This window comes from Myxocyprinus asiaticus, chromosome 11, assembly GCF_019703515.2.
Source record: "Myxocyprinus asiaticus isolate MX2 ecotype Aquarium Trade chromosome 11, UBuf_Myxa_2, whole genome shotgun sequence".
NCBI classification, from domain to species: domain Eukaryota; kingdom Metazoa; phylum Chordata; class Actinopteri; order Cypriniformes; family Catostomidae; genus Myxocyprinus; species Myxocyprinus asiaticus.
Window position 1 is genome coordinate 26,529,468 of NC_059354.1, and position 24,778 is coordinate 26,554,245.

General features: G+C 38.8%; 1 protein-coding gene across 1 annotated transcript; it reads right to left on the bottom strand.

Annotated features, from left to right (window-relative positions):
- Nucleotides 1-346: 346 nt before the first annotated feature.
- LOC127448381 (enhancer of polycomb homolog 2-like) lies at nucleotides 347-23,890 on the bottom strand. The gene is made up of 14 exons (XM_051710858.1): nucleotides 23,511-23,890; nucleotides 15,483-15,642; nucleotides 15,056-15,201; nucleotides 14,752-14,958; nucleotides 12,819-12,967; nucleotides 12,397-12,523; nucleotides 12,060-12,269; nucleotides 11,784-11,867; nucleotides 5,621-5,760; nucleotides 4,919-5,223; nucleotides 2,566-2,687; nucleotides 2,178-2,316; nucleotides 1,598-1,859; nucleotides 347-809 (listed from the first exon to the last, which is right to left on the bottom strand). The coding sequence occupies exons 1-14, from the start codon at nucleotides 23,661-23,663 to the stop codon at nucleotides 737-739; spliced, it is 2,277 nt and encodes a 758-aa protein (XP_051566818.1). The 5' UTR covers nucleotides 23,664-23,890; the 3' UTR covers nucleotides 347-736.
- Nucleotides 23,891-24,778: the final 888 nt, after the last annotated feature.

Here is a 24,778-nt window from a genome sequence, read left to right on the forward strand (position 1 = left end):
AGTTTAATTCCAGTACAAAACCTGACTAAGCCTCATTTCACAGCAGGAAATGAATGATTGATAAACTAGATCGAATGTCTAGTGTTAAACCAGACTGATAGTTGCCAGATTGAATGTCTTCTGCTAGATTTTTCAAGGATGCTTGAACACACACATTCAGATGGAGGCCGCTGGTCTCCAGAATAAAATTCTATTCTTGGTGAAACGAGGAAGGAAAGAAAATAAACCATTAAAAAACATCTCAAGAGGGGATGATAATCACATCTGCAATTACAATTTTCTTCATCTGTGAAACCAAACTGAGCTTTCTCCTTTCCATAAAGAAAAAAAGCACAAAAGCATGGTATACTAGCTATGTCTGCATTTTGTGGTCACAAAATTGGATTTATTTGTACGAGATACAAAAATGTAAACATTGCAAAATAAATAGTTAAAACAAGTGACGCAGGACCTATATTCATGCTCATGATCCACACATGAACTGATGCACTTGTCTTGCTTGCATTTCCAAGTGCAAAAGCATGATGATAAAAAAAATTTAATTTCAAATAACAGAAATGACAGACTAACGATACAAATATACTATTTTACAAGGTAGTGATAATTCCCAATTTACAAAATGTACACTTATTATATTGACAATTTTATCTTAATATTTTGATATGCTGCTATTGGTTATAAGTCAGTGTTGAAGCGCATAGCTCTCAGCACTCAAGTCTGTGAGTTTATGTTTGGGCTATGTGACCTCCATGGCCACTGTGGTCTCTGATAAGCCATTGAGAGCCAGCCTCTCTGGTTCATGGTTCTCCCTGCAAATGAAAAGCAACAGAGACAGTATTATTATAACACTTAATAGTCACATGTTTCATGAGCAAGCACAAATGCCTTAGGATAAATACATGCAAATTATTTAAGAAATAGTTTACAAAAAAAAAAAAAAAAATCTGTCATCTGAGTTAAACCAGTTTTCATAACTATGAATGCCAGGCTTTGTTTGTCATTGTTCACGTGATTCTCTTCACTTGGTATATGCTTTGCAGCCTCACTGTCATAAGTATCATCACCATCTATGACAATGTCTAAGCTGATCGTTTCCATGCAATCAAAGTGAAATGTTACCATGGTTGTAAAGCTGTCAAGATTTTCAAGGCAGGTTTTTCAGTGAGTACTGACTTAAATTTCAATAAGTTCCTCACATAAAGCCATCATATAGCTTCAGAAGACTTGGAATATTATTGTACAAGTCATATGGACTACTTTTATTATGCTTTTTTTTTTTACTTTTTAGAGCTTGACAATCCCTGGTCCCAATCCACTTTCATTTCTTCTCATTTTGTGCTCCACTGAAGAAAGTTTGGAATGACATATGGGTGAGAAAATTGTGACAATATTAATTTTGGGGTGAACTATCCCTTTAAGGCCATCCCTTTAAGTATTTATTTATTTGCTTAAAAAAATGGAAGCCTCCATTAAAATAATAAACAAAGAGTCATGGCAGTGAAATATTTCAGACATTTCTTATTCTGAAAATTTGCTGATAGGTCAAATTCTTAATCCTCTTCCATTTGAATGAATGCTGGGATGTCAGGGTTCAGACCTGGCAATGCTGTCGATGGCACTGGTGGGGGTGACTTTGGGTACCCGGTCCAGACAGCTAGCGACACTGGCCAGCTTTAAGGCTGAGGGGGCGCACGGGCGTGCGTTGTGGTGTGTGTGGGCCAGAGACACTGCGCTCAGGTGCCCATGGCCGTGAGGAAGAGACTGCGGGTTGGATCTGCTTGATGTCCATATTAAAGAGCTTGAATCACCACCAACTCCACTCTGTGCAGAACGGTTTAATTTGGCTTGTCTAAAGCTTCCTGTAGGAGACAAATTTTAAAGTCAAATAATCAATCATATTCCCTTGTTTCAATTAACCCCTCGATATAAGACTGATGTTGTCATCCAAGTCTCAATAACAGTTTTGCCAAGCAGTCATATGATTCCCCAAACAGAGGACTTGTATTTCCATATGTAATGGATTTCCATTCCATTTTTGCATTTGGCAGACACCTTTATTTAAAGTGATAATGCATTCAAGCTATGCATTTTTCAGTATCTGTACTCCCTTGAACCCACAAACTTTAGTTATATTTGGACCACACTATAAGCTGTGTACTTAGAGAAGTTACACTTGCCTGAATTGGGAAGAATGCCATTGACACAAGAAATCTGGGGCCTGTTTTCATTGTTGGGAGTGTTAACTACAGCAGAGGCAGCAAAGTGTGCACTAGCCGAGTCCAGAGTCTTAGACATGCAGTCAGACGAGACCGTGTCCTGTGGAAGAAACATTTTCATAAATCAGTCAAATTGTATGGCCCCCATAGGGTGACCAGTTCAAGCTCTACTTGGGCTACTAATATGACTGGATTCTTATGCAGTGAATGTCCAAGATTTTAAACAGGTTTAAAAAGTAATACTTTTTTCTTTGCAAAACGTTTTTTAAATTAGGGAAACCTTTTAATAAGCGTAAATTTATAAATACAATAAAATAAGGCAGAGATTTAGGCCGAGTGGTGTACTAACAGGCGGGTGTGTGAGAGGTTCTGGTGCTGTTGAGTTCTGCTGGAGTTCTTGTTGCTGCAACTGTTTGTGCATCTGAACCAGCTGTTGCTGATGGGAGTTAAACTGCTCCTCTGTGATCCCACCTGCATGTGCAAAGCAGATACACTTCAAACCAGAACCAAGAGAACAAAATGGCTATTTGGGGGGGTGGGGGGATGTTATATAGCATCTCTTCAAATTATCCTCAACAGCAAGTTGTTGAAAGCCAGACATTTAAGGAAAATCACAGGGACTAATCATTTAGCTGAAGCTTTAGGGAACATTTTTATACATTCAGATGAAATGTGTTGTGTACTTTGTGTTAGCCCTGAAATGTAGTTTTATAAATTATAATGTGAAGCTTGTTAATTTTTCCGATTGAGTTTCAAATATGGCTGTTTTTGAGGGACTGCACAAAGTTAGCCAATCAGATCAGTGGGCATTTACACCGAAGACTTAAAGGGCCAGATAGCTTTAAAATGAGCTTTTAGACAGAGATAGGGTGAAAAATGATCATATATTATTAAATTATGACTATTTTGGTGCAATAAAAAAAAACTTTACTGACATTATAAGTGGACCTTGGGGAGGATAATAAATTATATAAAAATTATATAATATTGTAATAATATTACAAAATATGTAAAAATAAGCATGTCATGATCTATACATCATAATTCATTGTATTTGGTCTCGTTTTAATCTGGAGCATCTGCTGTTTTTATATTCAGTTTATGTTTCATGAAGTTACAAGCCAAAAAGACACATAAGTTTACAATTTATAAACTGCTTTTTTCCCCTCAATATATATTTGGTATGCGAGTGACAATATTTATTGTATTCTACGAGACCTTTCCGATCTGTATAATGTTTTGACCATATTTTTGACAGTATGGTGTACAATTAACCACATTTCCTAACTTATGAATACTGAACATTTCTAATTTGTCAGTAAATTAAGAAGCACCTGTTAAGAGGTGATTTTATTGCCTATGTGCTTTTTTTAAAATCCGGCTTCCAAGCTTTGAAACGACACCTATTTTGTGTTGGTCAAATAAGTACCGTATTTTCCAGAAATAAAGTCGCACCTGACTATAAGTCACACCGGCTCAAAATAGCATTTTTGAGAGAAAAAAAAACACAAGTTGCATCTCTGTATAAGTCACACTGACAGAAGTTGCATGCGGCAGGGACTAGGACCCATGAGCAGCAGCCTGACTTCTCTTCACCGGTTTTAGAGCTCCTTGACCGGTTCAGATGTCAAATGCACTCTGTGAAGATTACAATACCTCAGAATCTACACATTGTATCACTGTGTTTTTGGGCTTGTTTTAAACAGCAGAATTTTCTTTAAGTAATCCTGTGTAACAGTTTCTCATATTCTTTTTATGTTTCATGAAAGAAATGCAACAAGTAAACCACATCTGTTTATATTTTCTGTAAACCTATGCAGCATACAAATAAACGGCTTTTAGTCTGTGGGTAGAACAATATGCCTGTTGTATTCTATTCATTCATTAATGTTAGCGACTGTGGATATGTCTGATATTTGCAACCCTCTTTGCAATCTATTAATTATCTGGTTCACTGACAATGTTTTTACGAGTGTGATGAATCATCATTTTATGGGCATGTGAGGAGTTGTGTTTGATAGCGGTCTAGAGTTTGTTAGAACAATAATGTTATGATGGACAAAATATTTAAACTGGTTGCATAAAGTACTTTGTAAAGGCAAATTATTCTGAATTGGCAACTTTAAAACACTTCTACCATCTCTATGACTGATGTTTTCATTTGTTTTTGTATGCGTGTGTTTGATCAGCCGACATCACTTACATATAAATTATGTATATAAGTCACATCGGACTATAAGTCGAAGGACCTTTCAGATGATGATAAAAAAAAAAAAAAACGACTTATATTACGGAAAATTAATTTGATGATGTTTGTATGCCAATATGTATTTTTATTATTTAAGCAACACACTTTATTATATGCCTGATTAATTTTCTCTCTGCATTGCAGACAATATGTATAATAATTAAAATTTAACTAAATCTCAACCTGGTCACATCCTTTGATGAACTCGAATAACAAATCCACAAATAACATTACTTTTGTTTATTTAAGAAATGTATAATTAGTTCAAAAGTGAAGGCATTTTCTCTCAATGCACTAGCATTTTGACTGTGTACTCAGAACAATGCAGACACACCAACACAGGCAAACCACCACGTTGGTCACTATGTGGAGTCTACAGTGTAGGTTCGACACAGATGTATAAACCGGCCTTAAAACATGAATCCTGTTTAAGACTGCACCACAGATGACTCACCTAACACACTGTTCGAGAGAGAAGCCCCTCCACCTTTTTCCAGCTGCGGAGTCCCTTTCTTGTCCTTCTCCCTCAAATTTGTCTGTTGCGGCCGAGGGCGGAAAAATTTCCACCTGCAGGCCTGAATGTCACTCAGGAGCTGAGTTAGTGAGCACTGAGGGTTTAATTTGGAGAAGGATTGAGAGTTTGTGTTTGTGTGGACAGGGCGGACAGGCACACTAGAGCCAGAGGAGGGATAAAACATGTCAGGGTCCAGGTGTCTCAGGGTCCGGTCCAGATCTGAGGAGGTGCGATCTAAAAGAACCCTGATGGAATACAACAAAGAATTTTCAGAGAGGGTGTTCAGAGAGATCAGTTAACACATTCAATTTGGTAGCCCTAAAATTAAAATAAAAACTAATTGTACTGAACATCTAGATTTAACTTAAAATAAAAGACTTAAGCTGTCAGAGCGAAAACGAATGAAAATGAAACCATTAAAAAGGACAAACTAAAAACTAAAATACAAAGAAAAACTAAATATTCAAAATGTAACAACCCTGGTATGATACCCATATAAACTTTTCTACTTTAAGTAACAAACAGGATGGTGATAAACTAGTACATTTGTCCTCACTAGAGCAACTACTTCACTAAAGTAAGTAAGTTTTACAAAAGGTTAAATGGATGCACTGAAGAGATCAGAAGAAAAATGTGATGTACCTGCCACCTCTGCCCACCCTCCCACGAGCCACTGCAATACAGCGTCTGGGCACAGAGAGGGCAGTGAGACAGTTCCGTTGCCACAACTTCTCCTGACCCATCTGATGCCAGTGAGGAGTGCAGCTCTGCTCCACCAGTGGCTGAGGATACACAACACACAATTAACACTGGGAAAGCAAATGACCATTGAACTGCACAGCCAAATAATATGCTGCTCCATAACCCTTAAAGTAAAATAATAATAATAATAATAAAGTGAAAATTAAAATGTCAAAATGCATAATAATCCATGACACTTTCAGGATATACACACATCTTGTTCAGAACTACAAATGTTCTATTTGGCCACTGTTAAATATAAACTTGAGAGGTCAGGTGTGTAAAATGCGATTTTTGGATTGGATAATGTAATTCAAAGCAAATATTGGAAGCCAACAATATGATGGCATACTCTTTCTATGCCAGGTGGGGACAAACTAGCTATGAATCTTTTACGCCATATGAGAGGCACACAGACAGGTCAATTTCATGAAACCTGACAAGAACATCTACAGGTCATCTTTCACCATATACACTATATTGCCAAAAGTATTCGCTCATCTGCCTTTAGACGCATATGAACTTAAGTGACATCCCATTCTTAATCCATAGGGTTTAATATGATGTCGGCCCACCCTTTGCACTATAACAGCTTCAACTCTTCTGGGAAGGCTTTCCACAAGGTTTAGGAGTGTGTTTATGGGAATTTTTGACCATTCTTCCAGAAGCGCATTTGTGAGGTCAGACACTGATGTTGGACGAGAAGGCCTGGCTCGCAGTCTTCACTCTAATTCATCCCAAAGGTGCTCTATCGGGTTGAGGTCAGGACTCTGTGCAGGCCAGTCAAGTTCTTACACACCAAACTCGCTCATCCATGTCTTTATGGACCTTGCTTTGTGCACTGGTGCGCAGTCGTGTTGGAACAGGAAGGGGCCATCCCCAAACTGTTCCCACAAAGTTGGGAGCATGGAATTGTCCAAAATCTCTTGGTATGCTGAAGCATTCAGAGTTCCTTTCACTGGAACTAAGGAGCCAAGCCCAGCTCCTGAAAAACAACCCCACACCATAATCCCCCCTCCACCAAACTTCACAGTTGGCACAATGCAGTCAGACAAGTACCGTTCTCCTGGCAACCGCCAAACCCAGACTCGTCCATCAGATTGCCAGATGGAGAAGCGTGATTCGTCACTCCAGAGAACGCGTCTCCACTGCTCTAGAGTCCAGTGGCGGCGTGCTTTACACCACTGCATCCGACGCTTTGCATTGCACTTGGTGATATATGGCTTGGATGCAGCTGCTCGGCCATGGAAACCCATTCCATGAAGCTCTCTACGCACTGTTCTTGAGCTAATCTGAAGGCCACATGAACTTTGGAGGTCTGTAGCGATTGACTCTGCAGAAAGTTGGCGACCTCTGCGCACTATGCGCCTCAGCATCCGCTGACCCCGCTCTGTCATTTTACGTGGCCTTACGAGTTGCTGTCATTCCCAATCGCTTCCACTTTGTTATAATACCACTGACAGTTGACTGTGGAATATTTAGTAGCGAGGAAATTTCATGACTGGACTTGTTGCACAGGTGGCATCCTATCACAGTACCACACTGGAATTCACTGAGCTCTTGAGAGCGGCCCATTCTTTCACAAATGTTTGTAGAAGCAGTCTGCATGCCTAGGTGCTTCATTTTATACACCTGTGGCCATGGAAGTGATTGGAACACCTGAATTCAATTATTTGGATGGGTGAGCGAATACTTTTGGCAATATAGTGTATATGTACACACCAATCAGCCACAACAATAAAACCACCTGCCTAATATTGTTTAGGTTCCCCGCGTGCCGCCAAAACAGCGCCATATTCGTCTCACCACAATTGTACTGAGTGGTTATCTGAGTTACCGTAGACTTTGTCAGTTCGAACCAGTCTGGCCATTATCTGTTGACCTCTCTCATCAACAAGGTGTTTCCATCTGCAGAACTGCTGCTCACTGGATATTTTTGGCACCATTCTGAGTAAATTCTAGAGACTGTTGTGTTTGAAAATCCCAGGAAATCAGCAGTTACAGAAATACTCAAACCAGCACATCTGGCACCAACAATCGTCCATGCGATTATCTAATCAGCCAATCGTGTGGCAGCAGTGCAGTGCATAAAATCATGCAGATATGGGTCAGTAGCTTCAGTTAATGTTCACATCAACCATCAGAATGGGGAGATCGGCACAGCCATTGACCAGGAAAGTAAAAAATGGCACTTTATGCCAAAAAGGTTGCTGACCCCGGCACTAAAGAATGGAAATGCAATGTCTTATTCATGTAAAATTATTTCCGGATTTAATATCTGACAACCGCACCAGCACATCTTAATCAGCGCGCTGTAAGATGTGCAACAGTATCAATACAGCTGGCAAAAAAATTTTCCACAAATATAACATTTGCGCGCATGATACATTGTTTCCCGCGATTGTTGCTGTGTAAATACATTTATGCAGCTGCAGATACAGCTTCTGTAAAGGCGGAGTAAAGACGGACAGCTCACGATAAGCATTTGGTGAGTCACGTCCATATCAGAGACTTGAAAAAGAGTTGAGAAATAGCAGTTATTAACGACAATAATAAAATAAAATTAATAGGTAAAAAATAAAAAGTAGGCCTACTGCAAAGATTGAAAGAGGGAAAAGGAAGTAGATCAGAGTCCAAATGATGACAGAAAAACCTCATGTAAATAACTACTGTAAAATCTGTGGCTTGACATATGGGGAGACGTATATCATTCGAAGTGATTCACAAAAAAAATAAAAAATAAAACAATAAAAAACAAAAAAGGATGAGTAAAAGAATCAAAAGCAACCAAAATAAAACTGTTGGTAATAAGAGATAGAAAACTAAATTAATAAATCGGACTAAATTTGGAAATATGCAAGCAAGCCTAGTTAAAAATCATTAATATACATTGTTGTCACATGACCCCACTACTTTATGGCATCCAGTTATCTCGAAAATAAATACGGTTTATTTGCATTTCATATAGTGTCAAAATGTATTACTCTTTGTCAGTCCAATCAAATCATGCGTTAAGAAAAAGATTAATGTTAAAATATTAAAATATTGTAGCTGACCACAAACTGCCTTCTGTTTGTCTTCTTCAATAAAGAAAAACATTCGTGTCCAACTCCACATCTAATTTAAATAAACTAGCTATTCAGACTGACTTAGATTAGTTAAAAGTAGAGATTTAGCAGTGCAGATATGATAACAATGACATCACACTTAATTCCTCCAAATGTGCCTTGCCTTTATACAGTTGGAGTCAGAAGTTTACATACACCTTTGCAAATACATTTAAACTCCGTTTTTCACAATTCCTGACATTTAATCATAAAAACATTCCCTGTCTTAAGTCAGTTAGGATCACAACTTTAAGAATGTGAAATGTCAGAATAATGGAATTATTTACTTCAGATTTTATTTCTTTCATCACATTCCCAGTGGGTCAGAAGTTTACATACACTTTGTTAGTATTTGGTCAAACATTTTGGGTAGCCTTCCACAAGCTTCTTACAATAAGTTGCTGGTATTTTGGCCCATTCCTCCAGACAGAACTGGTGTAACTGAGTCAGGTCTGTAGTACTCCTTGCTCGCACATGCATTTTCAGTTCTGCCCACAAATTTTCTATCGGATTGAGGTCAGGGCTTTGTGATGACCACTGCAACACCTTGACTTTGTTGTCCTTAAGCCATTTTTCCACAACTTTGAAGGTCATTGTCCATTTGGAAGACCCATTTGCGACCGAGCTTTAGCTTCCTGGCTGATGTATTGTGATGTTGCTTCAATATATCCACATAATTTTCCTTCCTCATGATGTCATATATTTTGTGAAGTGCATCAGTCCCTCCTGCAGCAAAGCACCCACACAACATGATGCTGCCACCCCCACGCTTCACGGTTGGGATGGTGTTCTTCGGCATGCAAGCCTCACCCTTTTTCCTCCAAACATAACAATGGTCATTATGGCCAAACAGTTCAATTTTTGTTTCATTAGACCAGACAACAGTGTGCACTTGCAAACTGTAGTCTCGCTTTTTTAAAGCAGTTTTTGAGTTGTGGCTTCTTCCTTGCTGAGCAGCCCTTCAGGTTCTGTCGATACAGGACTCATTTTACTGTGGATATAGATACTTGTCTACCTGTTTCGTCCAATATCTTCACAAGGTCCTTTGCTGTTGTTCTGAGATTGATTTCCACTTTTTGCACCAAACTACATTCATCTCTAGGAGACAGAATGCATCTCCTTCCTGAGCAGTATGATGGCTGCGTGGTCCCATGGTGTTTATACTTACGTACTATTTTTTGTACAGTATAGAACATGGTACTTTCAGGCATTTGGAAATTGCTCCCAAGGATGAACCAGACTTGTGGAGGTCCACAATTTTTTTTCTGAGGTCTTTTGATTTTCCCATGATGTCAAGCAAAGAGGCACTGAGTTTAATGGTAGGCCTTAAAATACATCCACATGTACACCTCCAATTGACTCCAATTAGCCAATTAGCCTATCAGAAGCTAATTGGCTAATTGCCTAAAGGCTTGACATCATTTTCTGGAATTTTCCAAGCTGCTTAAAGGCACAGTTAACTTAGTGTATGTAAACTTCTGACTCACTGGAACTGTGTTAGTCAATTAAAAGTGAAACAATCTGTCTGTAAACAATTGTTGGAAAAATTACTCATGTCATACACAAAGTAGATGTCCTAAACGACTTGCCAAAACTATAGTTTGCTAATATGAAATCTGTGGAGTGGTTAAAAATTAGTTTTAACGACTTCAACCTAAGTGTATGAAAACTTCTGACTTCAACTGTAAATATGTATTCTAAACGTATTCTTGTATTCTGAATACGTAACTTTTTATTTGATGTATTCCAACTACTTTACTGAACACATTTAAGAGAGAGTATTCAGTATTCAGCCCAGAATACTTTCTTGAAGTAATCCACACGACCCTGCTTGCAAGTAGATAGATTATAGTTGGAAAGTTTGCTTCATATCTTTCAAACTGCCCGTCTCAATGGATCGGTTCCAAGTCTGGTTAAATAAATTGCTAGAATCATCACCCCCAACTGTTTACAGAAGTCCTTGTGTGGCATGTTACATGTTTTAGCAAAACAATATGTAGTTAAAGGGTTAGTTCTCCCAAAAATCCAAATTTTCTCATGATTTACTTGCCTTTAAGCCATTCCAGATGTGTATGACTTTCCTTCTTCAGCAGAACCAAAATGAAGAATTTTATAAGCCCATTTCAGCTCTGTTTGTCCATACAATGCAAGTAAATGGGTGCCAACAGGTTGCTGGCTGTTTGGTCCAAAAGGCATATTTAGGAAGCATGAAAGTCATCCACACGTTTCAATCAATTAATGTCTTCTAAAGCAAATCTATAGGTTGGTGTAAAAACAAATCGATAATTAAAACTTTTAACTTTTAAAAATCACTTCCTGCCAGCAGTCGACACATCAGTGACGTAAGCACAATGATGCGTTCAAGTGCGCTTCGTTTACAACAGAGGAACGAACGTCACATGAGAGATAGGTCATTTCCAACAGCAATCCAGCGCTTGGAAGCAACGATTTAAATTTAAAAACATTCTAAATTATCTATTAGTTTCTTACACAAACCTTTCGGTTTGCTTCAGAAGATATTAATTGATCGACTGGAGTCATGTGGATTACATTTATGCTGTCTAAACTTGTCTTTTGGACCATCAAACAGCCAGCAGCCTGATGGCACCCATTTACATGCATTGTATGAACAAACTGAGATGAAATCTGCATATAAAAATCTTCACTTCGGTTCTGTTGAGGATGGAAAGTCATACACATCTGGGATGGCTTAAAGGTAAGTAAATCATGAGAGAATTTAAATTTTTGTGTGAACTAACCCTTTAAAAATCAGTTTGTTACTATGGTGTCAATATAAATATTGATTAATCCTGCATTCATTTAGTGCAAATACATAAATATCAAGAAATAGGCTACACTGAATATCGTCAAAGGGCTGAAAAATATTATGATATTTTGACTGGCACAGTTACAGATGCTTTTATGATGTACAGCCAAGCGTTCAATAGGAAACTCACAGCATGGTAACTGCAGCCAGCCTTCCGTCTAAAGGCAAAGATTCCATCTGGATCATTTTCTTCATCCGGCTCTGATGCTGGAGACTTGGGTTGAGAAAAATAAAAGAAAAAAATATATATTTGATACATTTTCAAAAAATGTCTTTAACAGACAAAAATGATACATAGAGGTTTTACTTAAAACATGAAAATTATTATGCACACAGCTATGACACCTCAACACATCCAATGAGCATGTGAAGCCAAACATTGCTCCTGATTGAGCTGCATACTGACCAGTGGGTAATCCTCCTCTCCAGAGCTGTGGAAGTCGTACTGTTTGATGTCTGCCTTGTTGATGATCTGCTGCCGCTCTGGTCGACCAGGCTGGCGCAATACATCAAGTTTGGGCCTCTTGTTGTATTTCTTTTGAGACCGCACAAAGTCAAAGTGCGGCTCAGCCTTGACTGTGAAGGGGTGCAGGTATTTGGGTCCAGATTTGTGGGACTGAAGAAAACAGACAGAAGACATTTTATTATAATATCAAGGATTTGGTCTATGTCTCCCACATAGATCTCTGGTGTGTCAATGTGCTTTTATATGCCCTTTTTCCCCTTCTGCTTTTTGTCTTTACCTTGATTTTGCCCTCTGTCTTGTGCCGGCTCCCGTTTTGTAGGGATATCGGTGCAGGGTAAATGGTTTTCTCCAGAGGTACAGTGACTTCATTAAGAATCTCTCCAGAGAAGTCTCCAATTTGATACCTAAAATACACATAACATGGGGGAAAAAAACAAAAGGCAAAAACCAAGTTATTTCAAATGAGATGAGATAAGTCACTTGAAATAAATTATCAACTGTTTTCACACAGACTGATATTGTACGTTTTACAACAGATGTCGTCTCAAAGCAGCTTTACCCTCCTGAGAACAAACACATTTAGTCTGGCTGGTGAAAGTTAGGACTGGTGACATACAGTATTTGTCACAGTATATGTGTGTGTTGTGCAAGCATGGGAGTGGGGGAATGTGTGTGCGAGTGTGTGTGCAGTGTGCACACCTTTTCTCAACCACCTCCAGCGTCAGATGCAGCAGCTCTCGTTTGCTCTTCTCTCTTTTCTTGATCATCTCCAGGATGCTCATGGTTCGGCTGAACTCTCTCCTCAGCTTCAGCATTTTCTCATAAGATGCCTCGTCATTCTTTCGATTCTACAGAAAGAGAACAGATGGTTCCTGTGGAGTAGGTGTGAATTCTATTTCCAAAACACACTTCAATTGAGGGGAATATGTGACCTTTTCACAGGATGCTGTAATGCACATTAATCACACGTGGTCATATTAACAAGATCGACCACATCAACCACATGGCTGATTAGCAGAAGCATTAGCTACATGCATGTCAGTTCCAAAATCTACTGACAGCCTGTATAATAAATGTTCTTATATTTTCAGCAATCTTGTGTACATCTCTTTTGTTATAATTAAACGGTTGCATACGTCACACGAGAATCTGCATGAACTGGATCCCCTCATGAATGCGCATTTGAGAGTGACCAGAAGTAAACAATTATAGTGAGAAGGACTGAAATATTGAACTGCTTCTCACCCAAAGCGATTGTATCCCTTTAGAAGACGTTCATTTAACCACTGGAGCCGTATGGATTACTTTTACTACAACTGGCTGTGCTTTTTGGAGCTTTAAAGTGCTGATCACCATCCACTTGCATTGTATGGACCCAGGGCAGGGCGATATGACGATATATATCGTGGCAACGATATAAAGTGTCAATCAATAGAGATTTTGCTATATTGTGTATATTGCAACATGTAAAGCGCAGCATGGCCTTATCCATCAGTGGGTAGGGCTCCACGTGAGACAGAGAAATTAAGAAACATGGACAAGGTTTTACAAATTTTGGCAGCCACCCAACCAAATTAAATTACATTCATCTCGCGTTCGCCGTTTCATATGTGCTTAATATGCTTCTCACCTGACTCGTATTACTACACCTTACTTCATGTAAGTGTCGCTTGCACTACCTCTGGAGCACGCAAGTACGCACGAGTCCAGTAGGATTCTCAATATTTACAGGAGAGCGCAGAGTCGGATCACTTGTGCAAGTCAATCATTTTTTACCCTAAAAAAACCCTGAGAAAGACATCTTCACAGAACGGGACGATTCCCAAACAAGTCAAGAAAATAAAGAGGAGCTTGTAATTAAAACAGGTGCGACATCTGTGGTGTACGTTCACAAAATCCAACACAGAACAGAAAAATATCAATGCAAATGGTGCCGCACGATGATAATCACTCGTAATACAAGCAATTTGTTTTACATTAAAATGAAGCTAGCAAAAGATTATTATGAAAAGCAAAAGATGCACTCCACATTAATTTGGCTGAAAATGTTTTTTTAGCAAGAAGTGTTTAGATTTATTTGATATTTATTTTCTGCAAGAAGTGTTAACACAATTTTGGATATTTTTTGCAAGAAGTGTTTATTTTTGTTGCATTATTTTTATATATACTTGTACTCTTATATATACTTGTGTATTATTCTCTAAAAGATCGAGTTTCCTGAGGAAAGTTTATAATAATATTGGTCAACAACATAACATGTTCAATCACATCAATGCTATATCATGACAGATATACTGTATAGTCGTGATACAAAATTACTCATATCATGATAAGATTTTGGTCATATCACCCACCCCTATATGGACCTACAAAGCTGAGACAATCTTCTAAAAATATCTGTTTGTATTCAGCAGAAGAAAGTCAGTCATACACATTTGGGATGGCATGAGGGTGAGTAAATGATGAGAGAATTTTCCTTTTTGGGTGAACTATTCCTTTAAATAATAGTTGCCATTAAAACATCCATCTTAACGTACATAAAACACTGCAGACAGAATGCAAGAAAGTGTCCTATTTGAATGGCAATGCAAACTGAGACATGTGTGGCAAAACACAGAACACGTGGGCTTACCTTTCTGGTCTGCATTTTCTCTGTGCGCCGCCTAAAGGCCACGTAAGCATCATTGTTGGTGGAGCTATCCCTTTTCTCCTGCTTGATCTGTGGGATGAGCGATGGGCCCCTGCAATTCTTCCTCTTCCTCACCCAGTAATCATACACTGACTTCAACAGATAGTCATCTTCATTTAGCAGCAGCTTGGCCTCCTGAAAAGTGACCAGCTACAAAACAATAATTGGAAGAGTGTCAGAGGAATGCAAGTGAATGAAAGTGAAACAATACAGACAGATATTTTACATATAATAAGCCTGTTCTTACCTGGTTTGTGCTGGCTTTCTCCAACCGGTCCATCATGGTCTCAAACTGGATTGGTTTGAGCTCCATCTTGCGGTTGAGTCTATTCAGTAAAGTCTCATCCTCCGAGTCCATATCATAGTCAGGCAATTCATAATCCAGACCCAGAGCTAGTGCAGAGTAACAGGTACAGGTCAGTGTGAGATTCACATTAACATTATTGTACATTTAGGTAACCAGATAGTGGAGAACTCAACAAGCTCAGTGGATTTTGCACTGCAAGTTTATCTTCCTCCTAAACCAACTGTATATTAATGAGAAATAGCCTTCTAAATATCAATCCAAATGACACTTGATTTAAAAAATAAAAATCAATACAAATCTAATTTAAATATACTGATGTATCATGTGGGATTGTCGTGAGGCATGTAGATCATGGAGAGCCACTCACGCTGAATGTGGATGAGCTGTTTGGGAATGCGGAACTCTCCTTTGTAAAGGTGATCGTAATAGGTGATGTTACTCTCTGCCTCTGGCACAGGGATCACCATGCTCTCCTTCTTTTCCCTGAACACCTGCTGTGCAGAGATGGCCCTCTGAAGATGATGCTCCTGAAACAAAGCATGAGAGAGAGCTCTTTGACCATTTGCAAATTACATGTGTGCAACTGCCAAATGATGGTCACCTCAAATGTTTGGCGTGAACGTTAAATCATGTTTTCAAGTACAGTGCAAGTTTTATTACCTAGTGCCATGTCTAGAACAAAATGTTTCCACACTGCAGTGTGTAGTAAGTGAGACCCGCTAGTTAATCTGGAAGTAATGTACTGTAGCTGGACTCAGCAATAAAAAAAAAAAAAAAGTTAAAAACAGAGATAGAAACAAAAATTGGGAAAGGACGACTTCTAATGCAGCTGAGAACAGCAACGTGATGAAACTAGTTGCAAGGGCTTACAACCCTTGCAAGCATCCAAATTATTATTGGCATTACATTCTGTAAAATTCAGAATACTCCAGTGGATTAATTAATGCCTTCTGAAGTGAAATGCTAGGTGTGTAAGAAATAGATCAATATTTAAAACATTTGCTACTAAACATTTTTGCTTCTGGCCAGCTCGTAGATGAGGGTGGAGTTCAAACGCCTCTCGCGTGATGTAAGTGCGAAAGCCTCCTCTGCATAGATATTCATCCGTAGATACCTTATTAGCAACTGTTCCTATGGACCGTAATACTGTTTCCACACAAAAGTAGTTTATGCAGCGGCCTGAGCAAGGAATTTGTGGTCTGAGGCCTCTCCTCCACTCACTCACTTGCATTCAAACTGATTTAAACAGCTCTCCTTGTTCACCAAGATGGCGCCGCAGTTGAAGTATCCAAACCAGCTGAATGAGGCATCTTTGTATGAACATCTATGCTCCTTTGTTGCAAACAACACAAATAAGTGATCGGGTATTTTGTAAATTATTAGATAATTTTGTAAATGCTGAGACACTGTATTAGTAAATGATGATTTTTTTTTTGGTTGTGGGGGGGTGAACTATTCCTTTAATGTTTTAGTGGTGGTGGTTTAAATAGGAGACACATTTCTCAAATAAATTGAGACGCAACTTCAAGAACGTTTTTTGCGTGACTAGCTTGCTGTGCTTAAAAGTGAATAATAGTTAGCACATGACACCTTCTGCAAGAAGTTTCACCTTTTTAATGCTTTAGTCCATTCATGCACCGCTACTTTGAATCCACTGCTAATGTTCTCGTATTTGAGAGGTGCTTTGGAGAGAAAAGTCTTTAGCTGATTATGTTTGAAATTGTTATAGTAAAAAAAAAGAAAAAAAAAAAAAGGTTTAAACTGCTTGGTGTCATGAACTAGGTCTAAATGTGTATCTGCATCATTATCTTGCAGTCCTGTGCTTTTTAATGTGCAGCAAGAATCACTCTGAGACTCCCAAGTTCTCTGGTTACATTGAAGCGCACCATTCTGCGTTCAGGACGCGCATAAGTGGTACTGTGCAGCTCTGTATTGGTGTGTTTCTTATTTCTTTCTTTGATAGTTTTGTGCAATAACATGTTACCCATTTATAAGGGTGTAATGGTTTATTGTGGCACGACATTGCGGTTAAAAAAATGTGACGATGCGAATCGTGGAGATTGGACGTATTTTTACTTTATTTTACCATCTATTCTATGCAATACAAGCAACGTCCTATGCAACACAGACATACAAATGGATATCCCTTCATTGCACACAAGAAGCTCGGTGATGAGTTCAGCTGAAACAGAAAAGCAAAATGTAATACAGGGAGCACCAGGATCTGGAGAGAGATGCGCCTTTTCAGCACGAGGGATCGAATGTCTGTTTGAAGCGCAAGGGTGATCTGCTCTTACCGCGATTTACAAAGGTTTAATGACAGTGCAATATTAATCTACTATACAGGTGCAGCTCAATAAATTAGAATGTCGTGGAAAAGTTCATTTATTTCAGTAATTCAACTCAAATTGTGAAACTCAATAAATTAAATGCACACAGACTGAAGTAGTTTAAGTCTTTGGTTCTTTTAATTGTGATGATTTTGGCACACATTTAACAAAAACCCACCAATTCACTATCTCAAAAAATTTGAATACATCATAAGACCAATAAAAAAAACATTTTTAGTGAATTGTTGGCCTTCTGGAAAGTATGTTCATTTACTGTATATGTACTCAATACTTGGTAGGGGCTCCTTTTGCTTTAATTACTGCCTCAATTCGGCGTGGCATGGAGGTGATCAGTTTGTGGCACTGCTGAGGTGGTATGGAAGCCCAGGTTTCTTTGACAGTGGCCTTTAGCTCATCTGCATTTTATGGTCTCTTGTTTCTCATTTTCCTCTTGACAATACCCCATAGATTCTCTATGGGGTTCAGGTCTGGTGAGTTTGCTGGCCAGTCAAGCACACCAACACCATGGTTATTTAACCAAATTTTGGTGCTTTTGGCAGTGTGGGCAGGTGCCAAATCCTGCTGGAAAATGAAATCAGCATCTTTAAAAAGCTGGTCAGCAGAAGGAAGCATGAAGCGCTCCAAAATTTCTTGGTAAACGGGTGCAGTGACTTTGGTTTTCAAAAAACACAATGGACCAACACCAGCAGATGACATTGCACCCCAAATCATCACAGACTGTGGAAACTTAACACTGGACTTCAAGCAACTTGGGCTATGAGCTTCTCCACCCTTCCTCCAGACTCTAGGACCTTGGTTTCCAAATGAAATACAAAACTTGCTCTCATCTGAAAAGAGGACTTTGGACCACTGGGCAACAGTCCAGTTCTTCTTCTCCTTAGCCCAGGTAAGACGCCTCTGACGTTGTCTGTGGTTCAGGAGTGGCTTAACAAGAGGAATACGACAACTGTAGCCAAATTCCTTGACACGTCTATGTGTGGTGGCTCTTGATGCCTTGACCCCAGCCTCAGTCCATTCCTTGTGAAGTTCACCCAAATTCTTGAATCAATTTTGCTTGACAATCATAAGGCTGCGGTTCTCTCGGTTGGTTGTGCATCTTTTTCTTCCACACTTTTTCCTTCCACTCAACTTTCTGTTAACATGCTTGGATACAGCACTCTGTGAACAGCCAGCTTCTTTGGCAATGAATGTTTGTGGCTTACCCTCCTTGTGAAGGGTGTCAATGATTGTCTTCTGGACAACTGTCAGATCAGCAGTCTTCCCCATGATTGTGTAGCCTAGTGAACCAAACTGAGAGACCATTTTGAAGGCTCAGGAAACCTTTGCAGGTGTTTTGAGTTGATTAGCTGATTGGCATGTCACCATATTCTAATTTTTTGAGATAGTGAATTGGTGGGTTTTTGTTAAATGTGAGCCAAAATCATCACAATTAAAAGAACCAAAGACTTAAACTACTTCAGTCTGTGTGCATTGAATTTATTTAATACACGAGTTTCACAATTTGAGTTGAATTACTGAAATAAATGAACTTTTCCACGACATTCTAATTTATTGAGATGCACCTGTATATAATGCTAAACACTGTGTATAATTATGTTATGGGGAATAATAATCCTAATGTCAAAATGTCTGATTTGATTTCATCAGTAAATAATTTTTTTAACTGGATAACCATAAACATCCATTACATATGTATTAAATATGTATTTTTGAAAATAATACTTGGATGTAATGAGATGTTTATTAATGTAATAAAATATTTAAGATATATGTAATACAGTGTTTAAGCAGCATATGTATCTAACATAATTCCGTATTTTCAGTAAGCAGAATTATTAGCTAATATACAACGGTTAGTTCCGGTCCTCGAATCTGATTGGAAGAGAGACGTTCCATGAGCACTGATGGTCTGACACCATCAGCTCTCGGACGCTTCACTGTGTGTATCATTCTACTTGTGTTTGTGCCGTTCTAAACTGAAGTGTAAGAGCAGTGCATATGTGTTAAGAGCTACTGTAGGCTATGTCAGTGTTTCCCAACCTTTTTTCTGTCACGGCACACTTTTTACGACTAAAAAAATACTACGGCACACCACTATCCCACATAGGCTAACCATCGTCAATATTTTTCCTTTTCAAGAACTTGTCCAAGTTTTCTGTCCGTCTTAGTAGCGTGTTTACTTGTAATGTTTGAAATTCGGCTATGCAAAAAAAAAAAAAAAAAAAAAAAAAACAAGTCACATAGGTAGGCTACGCTGTGTGAGGTCACAGGTGGCAAGAGCGCTAAATGGGTAATGAAAAAACAAATTTGCTTCTTTTCTAATTTGTAGAATTTTTCTTGCAATGCTACAACAAAGTACAGGGATGCAAACTCATGACAATCACTGTTCCACGAACATTTTTTCTGGGGATTTTTTTTTTTTAAGGATAAGCTAAAAGCACCAATTCCAGCTATTTTAGTGATTCAAGTTTATTCAAGTTTACAACTGTGCAGAATTAGCTGCAAAATAAAGAGTATTTTGGTGAGGCTTTCTTCGGTTTCACAGATTTGTTCAATTTTATTAACTGATTAGTTCAGTGACCACTTCTGGAAATGTCACTAGGTGGCGAAAAATGAGCATCTTATGTGCTATGAGTGAGTCAGTGAATCATTCTGAGTCGTTCATGACCGAAATCTACCAAGAGACTTTATAGTGTTTAAGCATTAAAAGAACAAAGCAGATCTATAATCTTCCTTCAGTCTGAGCATTATTTTTCATCCAACAAGACAACAATAATAGTGAGTTTCAATAACGTCCTTACCTTCTCCTTTATTAAAATCTGCATGGCTACAAATCTACTGACTTCAGTATAAGAATTATAAAAACAAAGCAGATCTACGGAGAGAGTACTTGCTGAGCATGGCTTTTATCAGAAAAGACCACAATAATAGACAAATAATAATAATTTTGGGTTTCAATAATGTTCTTTCGTCATTGTAAAGTACATTTCACATGAGTTGAGTCGAGGCGTCAACGCTCCGTTCAACGCCAGCGTCAAGCGCCGCATTGCCCTCCACATGACAAGAGAAATTTAAATTAGTTCAATAACTGGGGTCTCTGATATTCGTAAACGATAAGGTAATATTTAATTAAAAGAAATTATGAGACATTCAATGTCTCTTCACAAATTTGGACAGTTTTTAAATATTTGTTGTTGCTTAGTACTCTCAAAGACATTATTGCTGAAGCAAAAACGTGTGTGTGAAAAACACTTTGGTGTAAAGTGGTGTCACTTCATAGACTTCAATGTATTCTGCAGCACTGACGCGAGTCATGTGAAAGACCCTTAACGCGTATAAATATGTCTCTTTTGCACATTAATCATTGCTCTTCACAATCACAAAAGTGACCGATTATGGTTTCAAAACGGCAAATTTCTCCGAAAGGTGAGGTTTGGATCCCTGAAAAAAAAAATTTTTTCATGCATTTATTTTGTGGAATTTAATAATTTTCCACGGCACACCTGACAATCTTTCATGGCACAGTGGTTGGGAAACACTGGGCTATGTGACTTTTTTTACATTACATATGTTAGCCAGCAGGTGGCGGCAAAATATCATTTTTGTGTGTAATATGAGCAAGTTGGTGACGTGAAGTGAATCCGCGTCAGCCACCGTTTACATACAACACTCTGTGATCACTTGTATCACTACTAAAGCTAGGAAATAGCTTTAAACCACTTTAAACAAACAACTTCAGCATTACAGCTCATCACAGCTGAGAGACACAACAGACTGATTAATTACACAAACTGAAGGCGCTTACCTCTTATTGAACTTTCCACATTGGAGTGGACACACTGTTTAAAATGGCGGAGGACATTGCCGTTTCTATAGTGAAAGACTCTTGCGCACCGGCTACCGCGAAATAGGGAGAAATACCCCCACTTGGACGGCTACTTTTCCACTGAGAAATCTGATCTTCAGAAAACTGACAGCATCTCTGCTTGGGTGTGGCAACAGGTGATCACACACGCTCCGTCTCTCTCTCTCTCTCTCACACACACACACAAACACACCCATCCATCCTTGTTTATCCAATAACTTGGTAGAAACAGCACAAGCCGTGATACTATTTCTGAAGTAAAAAAATTGTAATTACTAACCGAGGCTTGGACGCATCATTTGGTTTGAATCAGCAACAGCAGATTCTGATCTGTCGCGTAAGAAAGTAGTTCAAAGCACAAATGCGTTTTTATGACCGTACTCAGTTTTTCCAATTTTTTTTTTTAAATGTACTTGTTCATTGAACTGTTGTATATAAGCAATATCACACTCGCAATCGTGCTATATGGCCCTAAATCAGTACCTGCGGCCGAATCACAGCAGTGCTGATGTAGGGCCATATCGCACTCTTGCTCATGTGATATTGCTTAAATATTTCCATTTGGTGTCACCATTGTCCTGTTCTGGGCTGATTTTTTGTTCCAGTACATCTATGATGGATCATTTAACACTTTTAAGAACAGTACTTTTAGCTAAATTTGAAAAGGAACTGTTTTGCAAATGTTTTTAAAATAATAATAATTATTATCAAAAACTTTTCTTGATTCAGGCTTAAAAAAATCAGGAACCGAATAATGAGACGCATGAATCATACACCCCTAGTTATTTAGCATATATTTTTGTTGAATTTCCATTAGTTACCGTGTTGAAGTGCTGAGCTTAGCTTCCGTATAACCCTCTGAAATGGTCACCTGAACATAAGAGCCTAACTGTACATTATTATCCTTAATACCGTGGCCGACTAGTCGGCAACCGACCGACTAGCTGACTATGGAAATGAATGGTTTTGCACATCCCTAGCAGTTACTGTAGATAGTTCAATAATAGAAAGCTTTGTTATAGGGCAGATAAGGAGAGGAAATACAATCTACACAAGTTAATGTTGCAAAGATCATCAAAATAGCCTAACAGTAATGTTTACTTCAAGTGCCATTATAAAATGAGATGTGTTACTGTACTATGTCTGTGCCCAGATCCACCCAACATATTTTTTATTTTTCTGATCATGGCCAGTATTTACATAAGTGATGAGTAAATCCTAACACTTCATCCAAAAAGTCAAATGGCTGGTTTTCATGTACCGGGTAGTAAACCTTGGCATGACAGTTCTGTTTTAATGGAAACTAACTTCACTTACAATCAAATGGCATCAGGTGAATCAAACTGTGGGAAATGAATACACTAATTGCATAATGATCTGTTGCTGGAGTTTAAGTCAACACAGCTGAAGACAGAAAGCCATGACAGGTGAAGGTAAGTGAATATTATAACTAGGACATTTAACAATACTAAATAATATGACTCTTCTTAAATTATTGCTAAATGTAATACATATGACAATATTAGGGGGTGATTTGCTTTAAACTGTGCCTTGAGGAGAAAATAAGCAGTTCCTTGAAAGGACTGTGACGGTACCATGCTATCAGATGGTAAAACCATGGTACTTATGCCATGTACCATGGTTTTTAGGTGATACCCCAAAGTAAGTGACAGAGATTACCATGGTATTAACACGTGTCCAAAAAGATATGGTAGTACCATGGTAATTGTTGTAAATGCAGCAGGTTTAAGATTATACGGTCTTTGGTCCGCTGTTGTAGAAACTAAACACCAGGGCCCTTGAAGAAACTAAACACATTGAATCAAACGCAGATTCGGGCTTTCCACAAGCATGCCGTCCAGATCATGCATTCAAACGTATCATACGTTAATCTCGAACGCATCTGCGTTAAAAAACAGACGTCAATGCGCGCTCACCACAAGCAAACATCTCACGTAAATACCACATCCCACGCCATTAGTGTAAAAACATCCCACCGTTACGCAATTTTCTTACAGTTTCAACGTAACCTAGACCCTTCCTACGCAGATTACGGACCCCCATTTGCAAAGATAGGGCTTACGTAGCGACAAGTGCGTATATGCAACGTGAATATCAACACCCTGTTATGCACCTGAACTCCGTGAAAAAAAATCTGCATTTTAAATCATCCACATACCGATTCCTCCTCCTTTTCCATCCCGGTTGGCATTTGCGGGACCGCTCGGTTGATGGAGACGCAGTCGGTGAGGTCCGGCAGGTCTTTATTGCGGTAAATCGGCAGCGGTTTGGCGGCGTCTAGCGCTCGCGCGCGGAACGAGAGTTTACTCATTGTTTTCAGCGATCACAAACACACTAAACACGGATCATTCGGTACAAATACACAGACTAGCCGACGGTTCTCTCCACGGCCGCGCTCACTCACGTCCCTCCAATCGAAATCTGGCTGTTAAAGGCATCTCTGAGCGAGCTGTGGTGTTTTTTCATGGGTTTTTTTTTCTCGGATGGTGTAAAAACATGGCGGACATGATCCCGACAGCCCGCGCGACACACTGCCAAAGAGCGTGAGCGGGAACGCGCGTGTGCCGCTGCGCGCGCACCTCATACAACATACGTGCACACGATATTACGACACACGGGCACGAGAGAGAACACAACACATGCGTGCATCAGGGGAGACCTGCATTGATGCTGTCCGCCCAGCTCATATGCATACTGGACCGTCCATTCAATATGGCGATAACTTCTTAGACATTTGCCTTAAAGGCAAAGATGGCCCAAAAAGTTTGTAAAATATGTTAATCTTTATGAATTAGCCATTAAAATACAGCCAGTATAGTATAGTATGCATAATTTAATGCCTACAACCTTATATAGTTCACGCAGAAATGAAAATTCTCTCATCATTTACTCACCCTCATGTCATGCCAGATGTGTATGACTTTCTTTCTTCTGCTGAACACAAACAACAGTTTTTAGAATATATCTGCTCTGTAGGTCCATACAATGCAAGTGAATGGTGGCCAGAATTTTGAATCTCCAAAAATCACATAAAGACCACATAACAATAATCCAAAAGACTTCAGTGGTTAAATCCATGTCTTCAGAAGCGATACAATAGGTTTGGGTGAGAAACAGGTTAATATTTAAGTCCTTTCTTACAATGAATTTCCACTTTCACTTTCAAAATGTGGCCTTTATGTGATTTGTGGAGATTCAAATTGTGGTCACCATTCACTTGCATTGTAAGGACCTACAGAGCTGAAATATTCTTCTAAAAATCTTTGTGTTCTGCTGAAGAAAGAAAGTCATACACATCTGGGATGGGATGAGGGTGTGCAAATGATGAGAGATTTGTTTTTGGGTGAACTATCACTTTAATAAAGCTGAGGACCTCTCAGTGGTCATCCTTGCATATGACTAAACTGATGCCATCAAGTAGGCCTA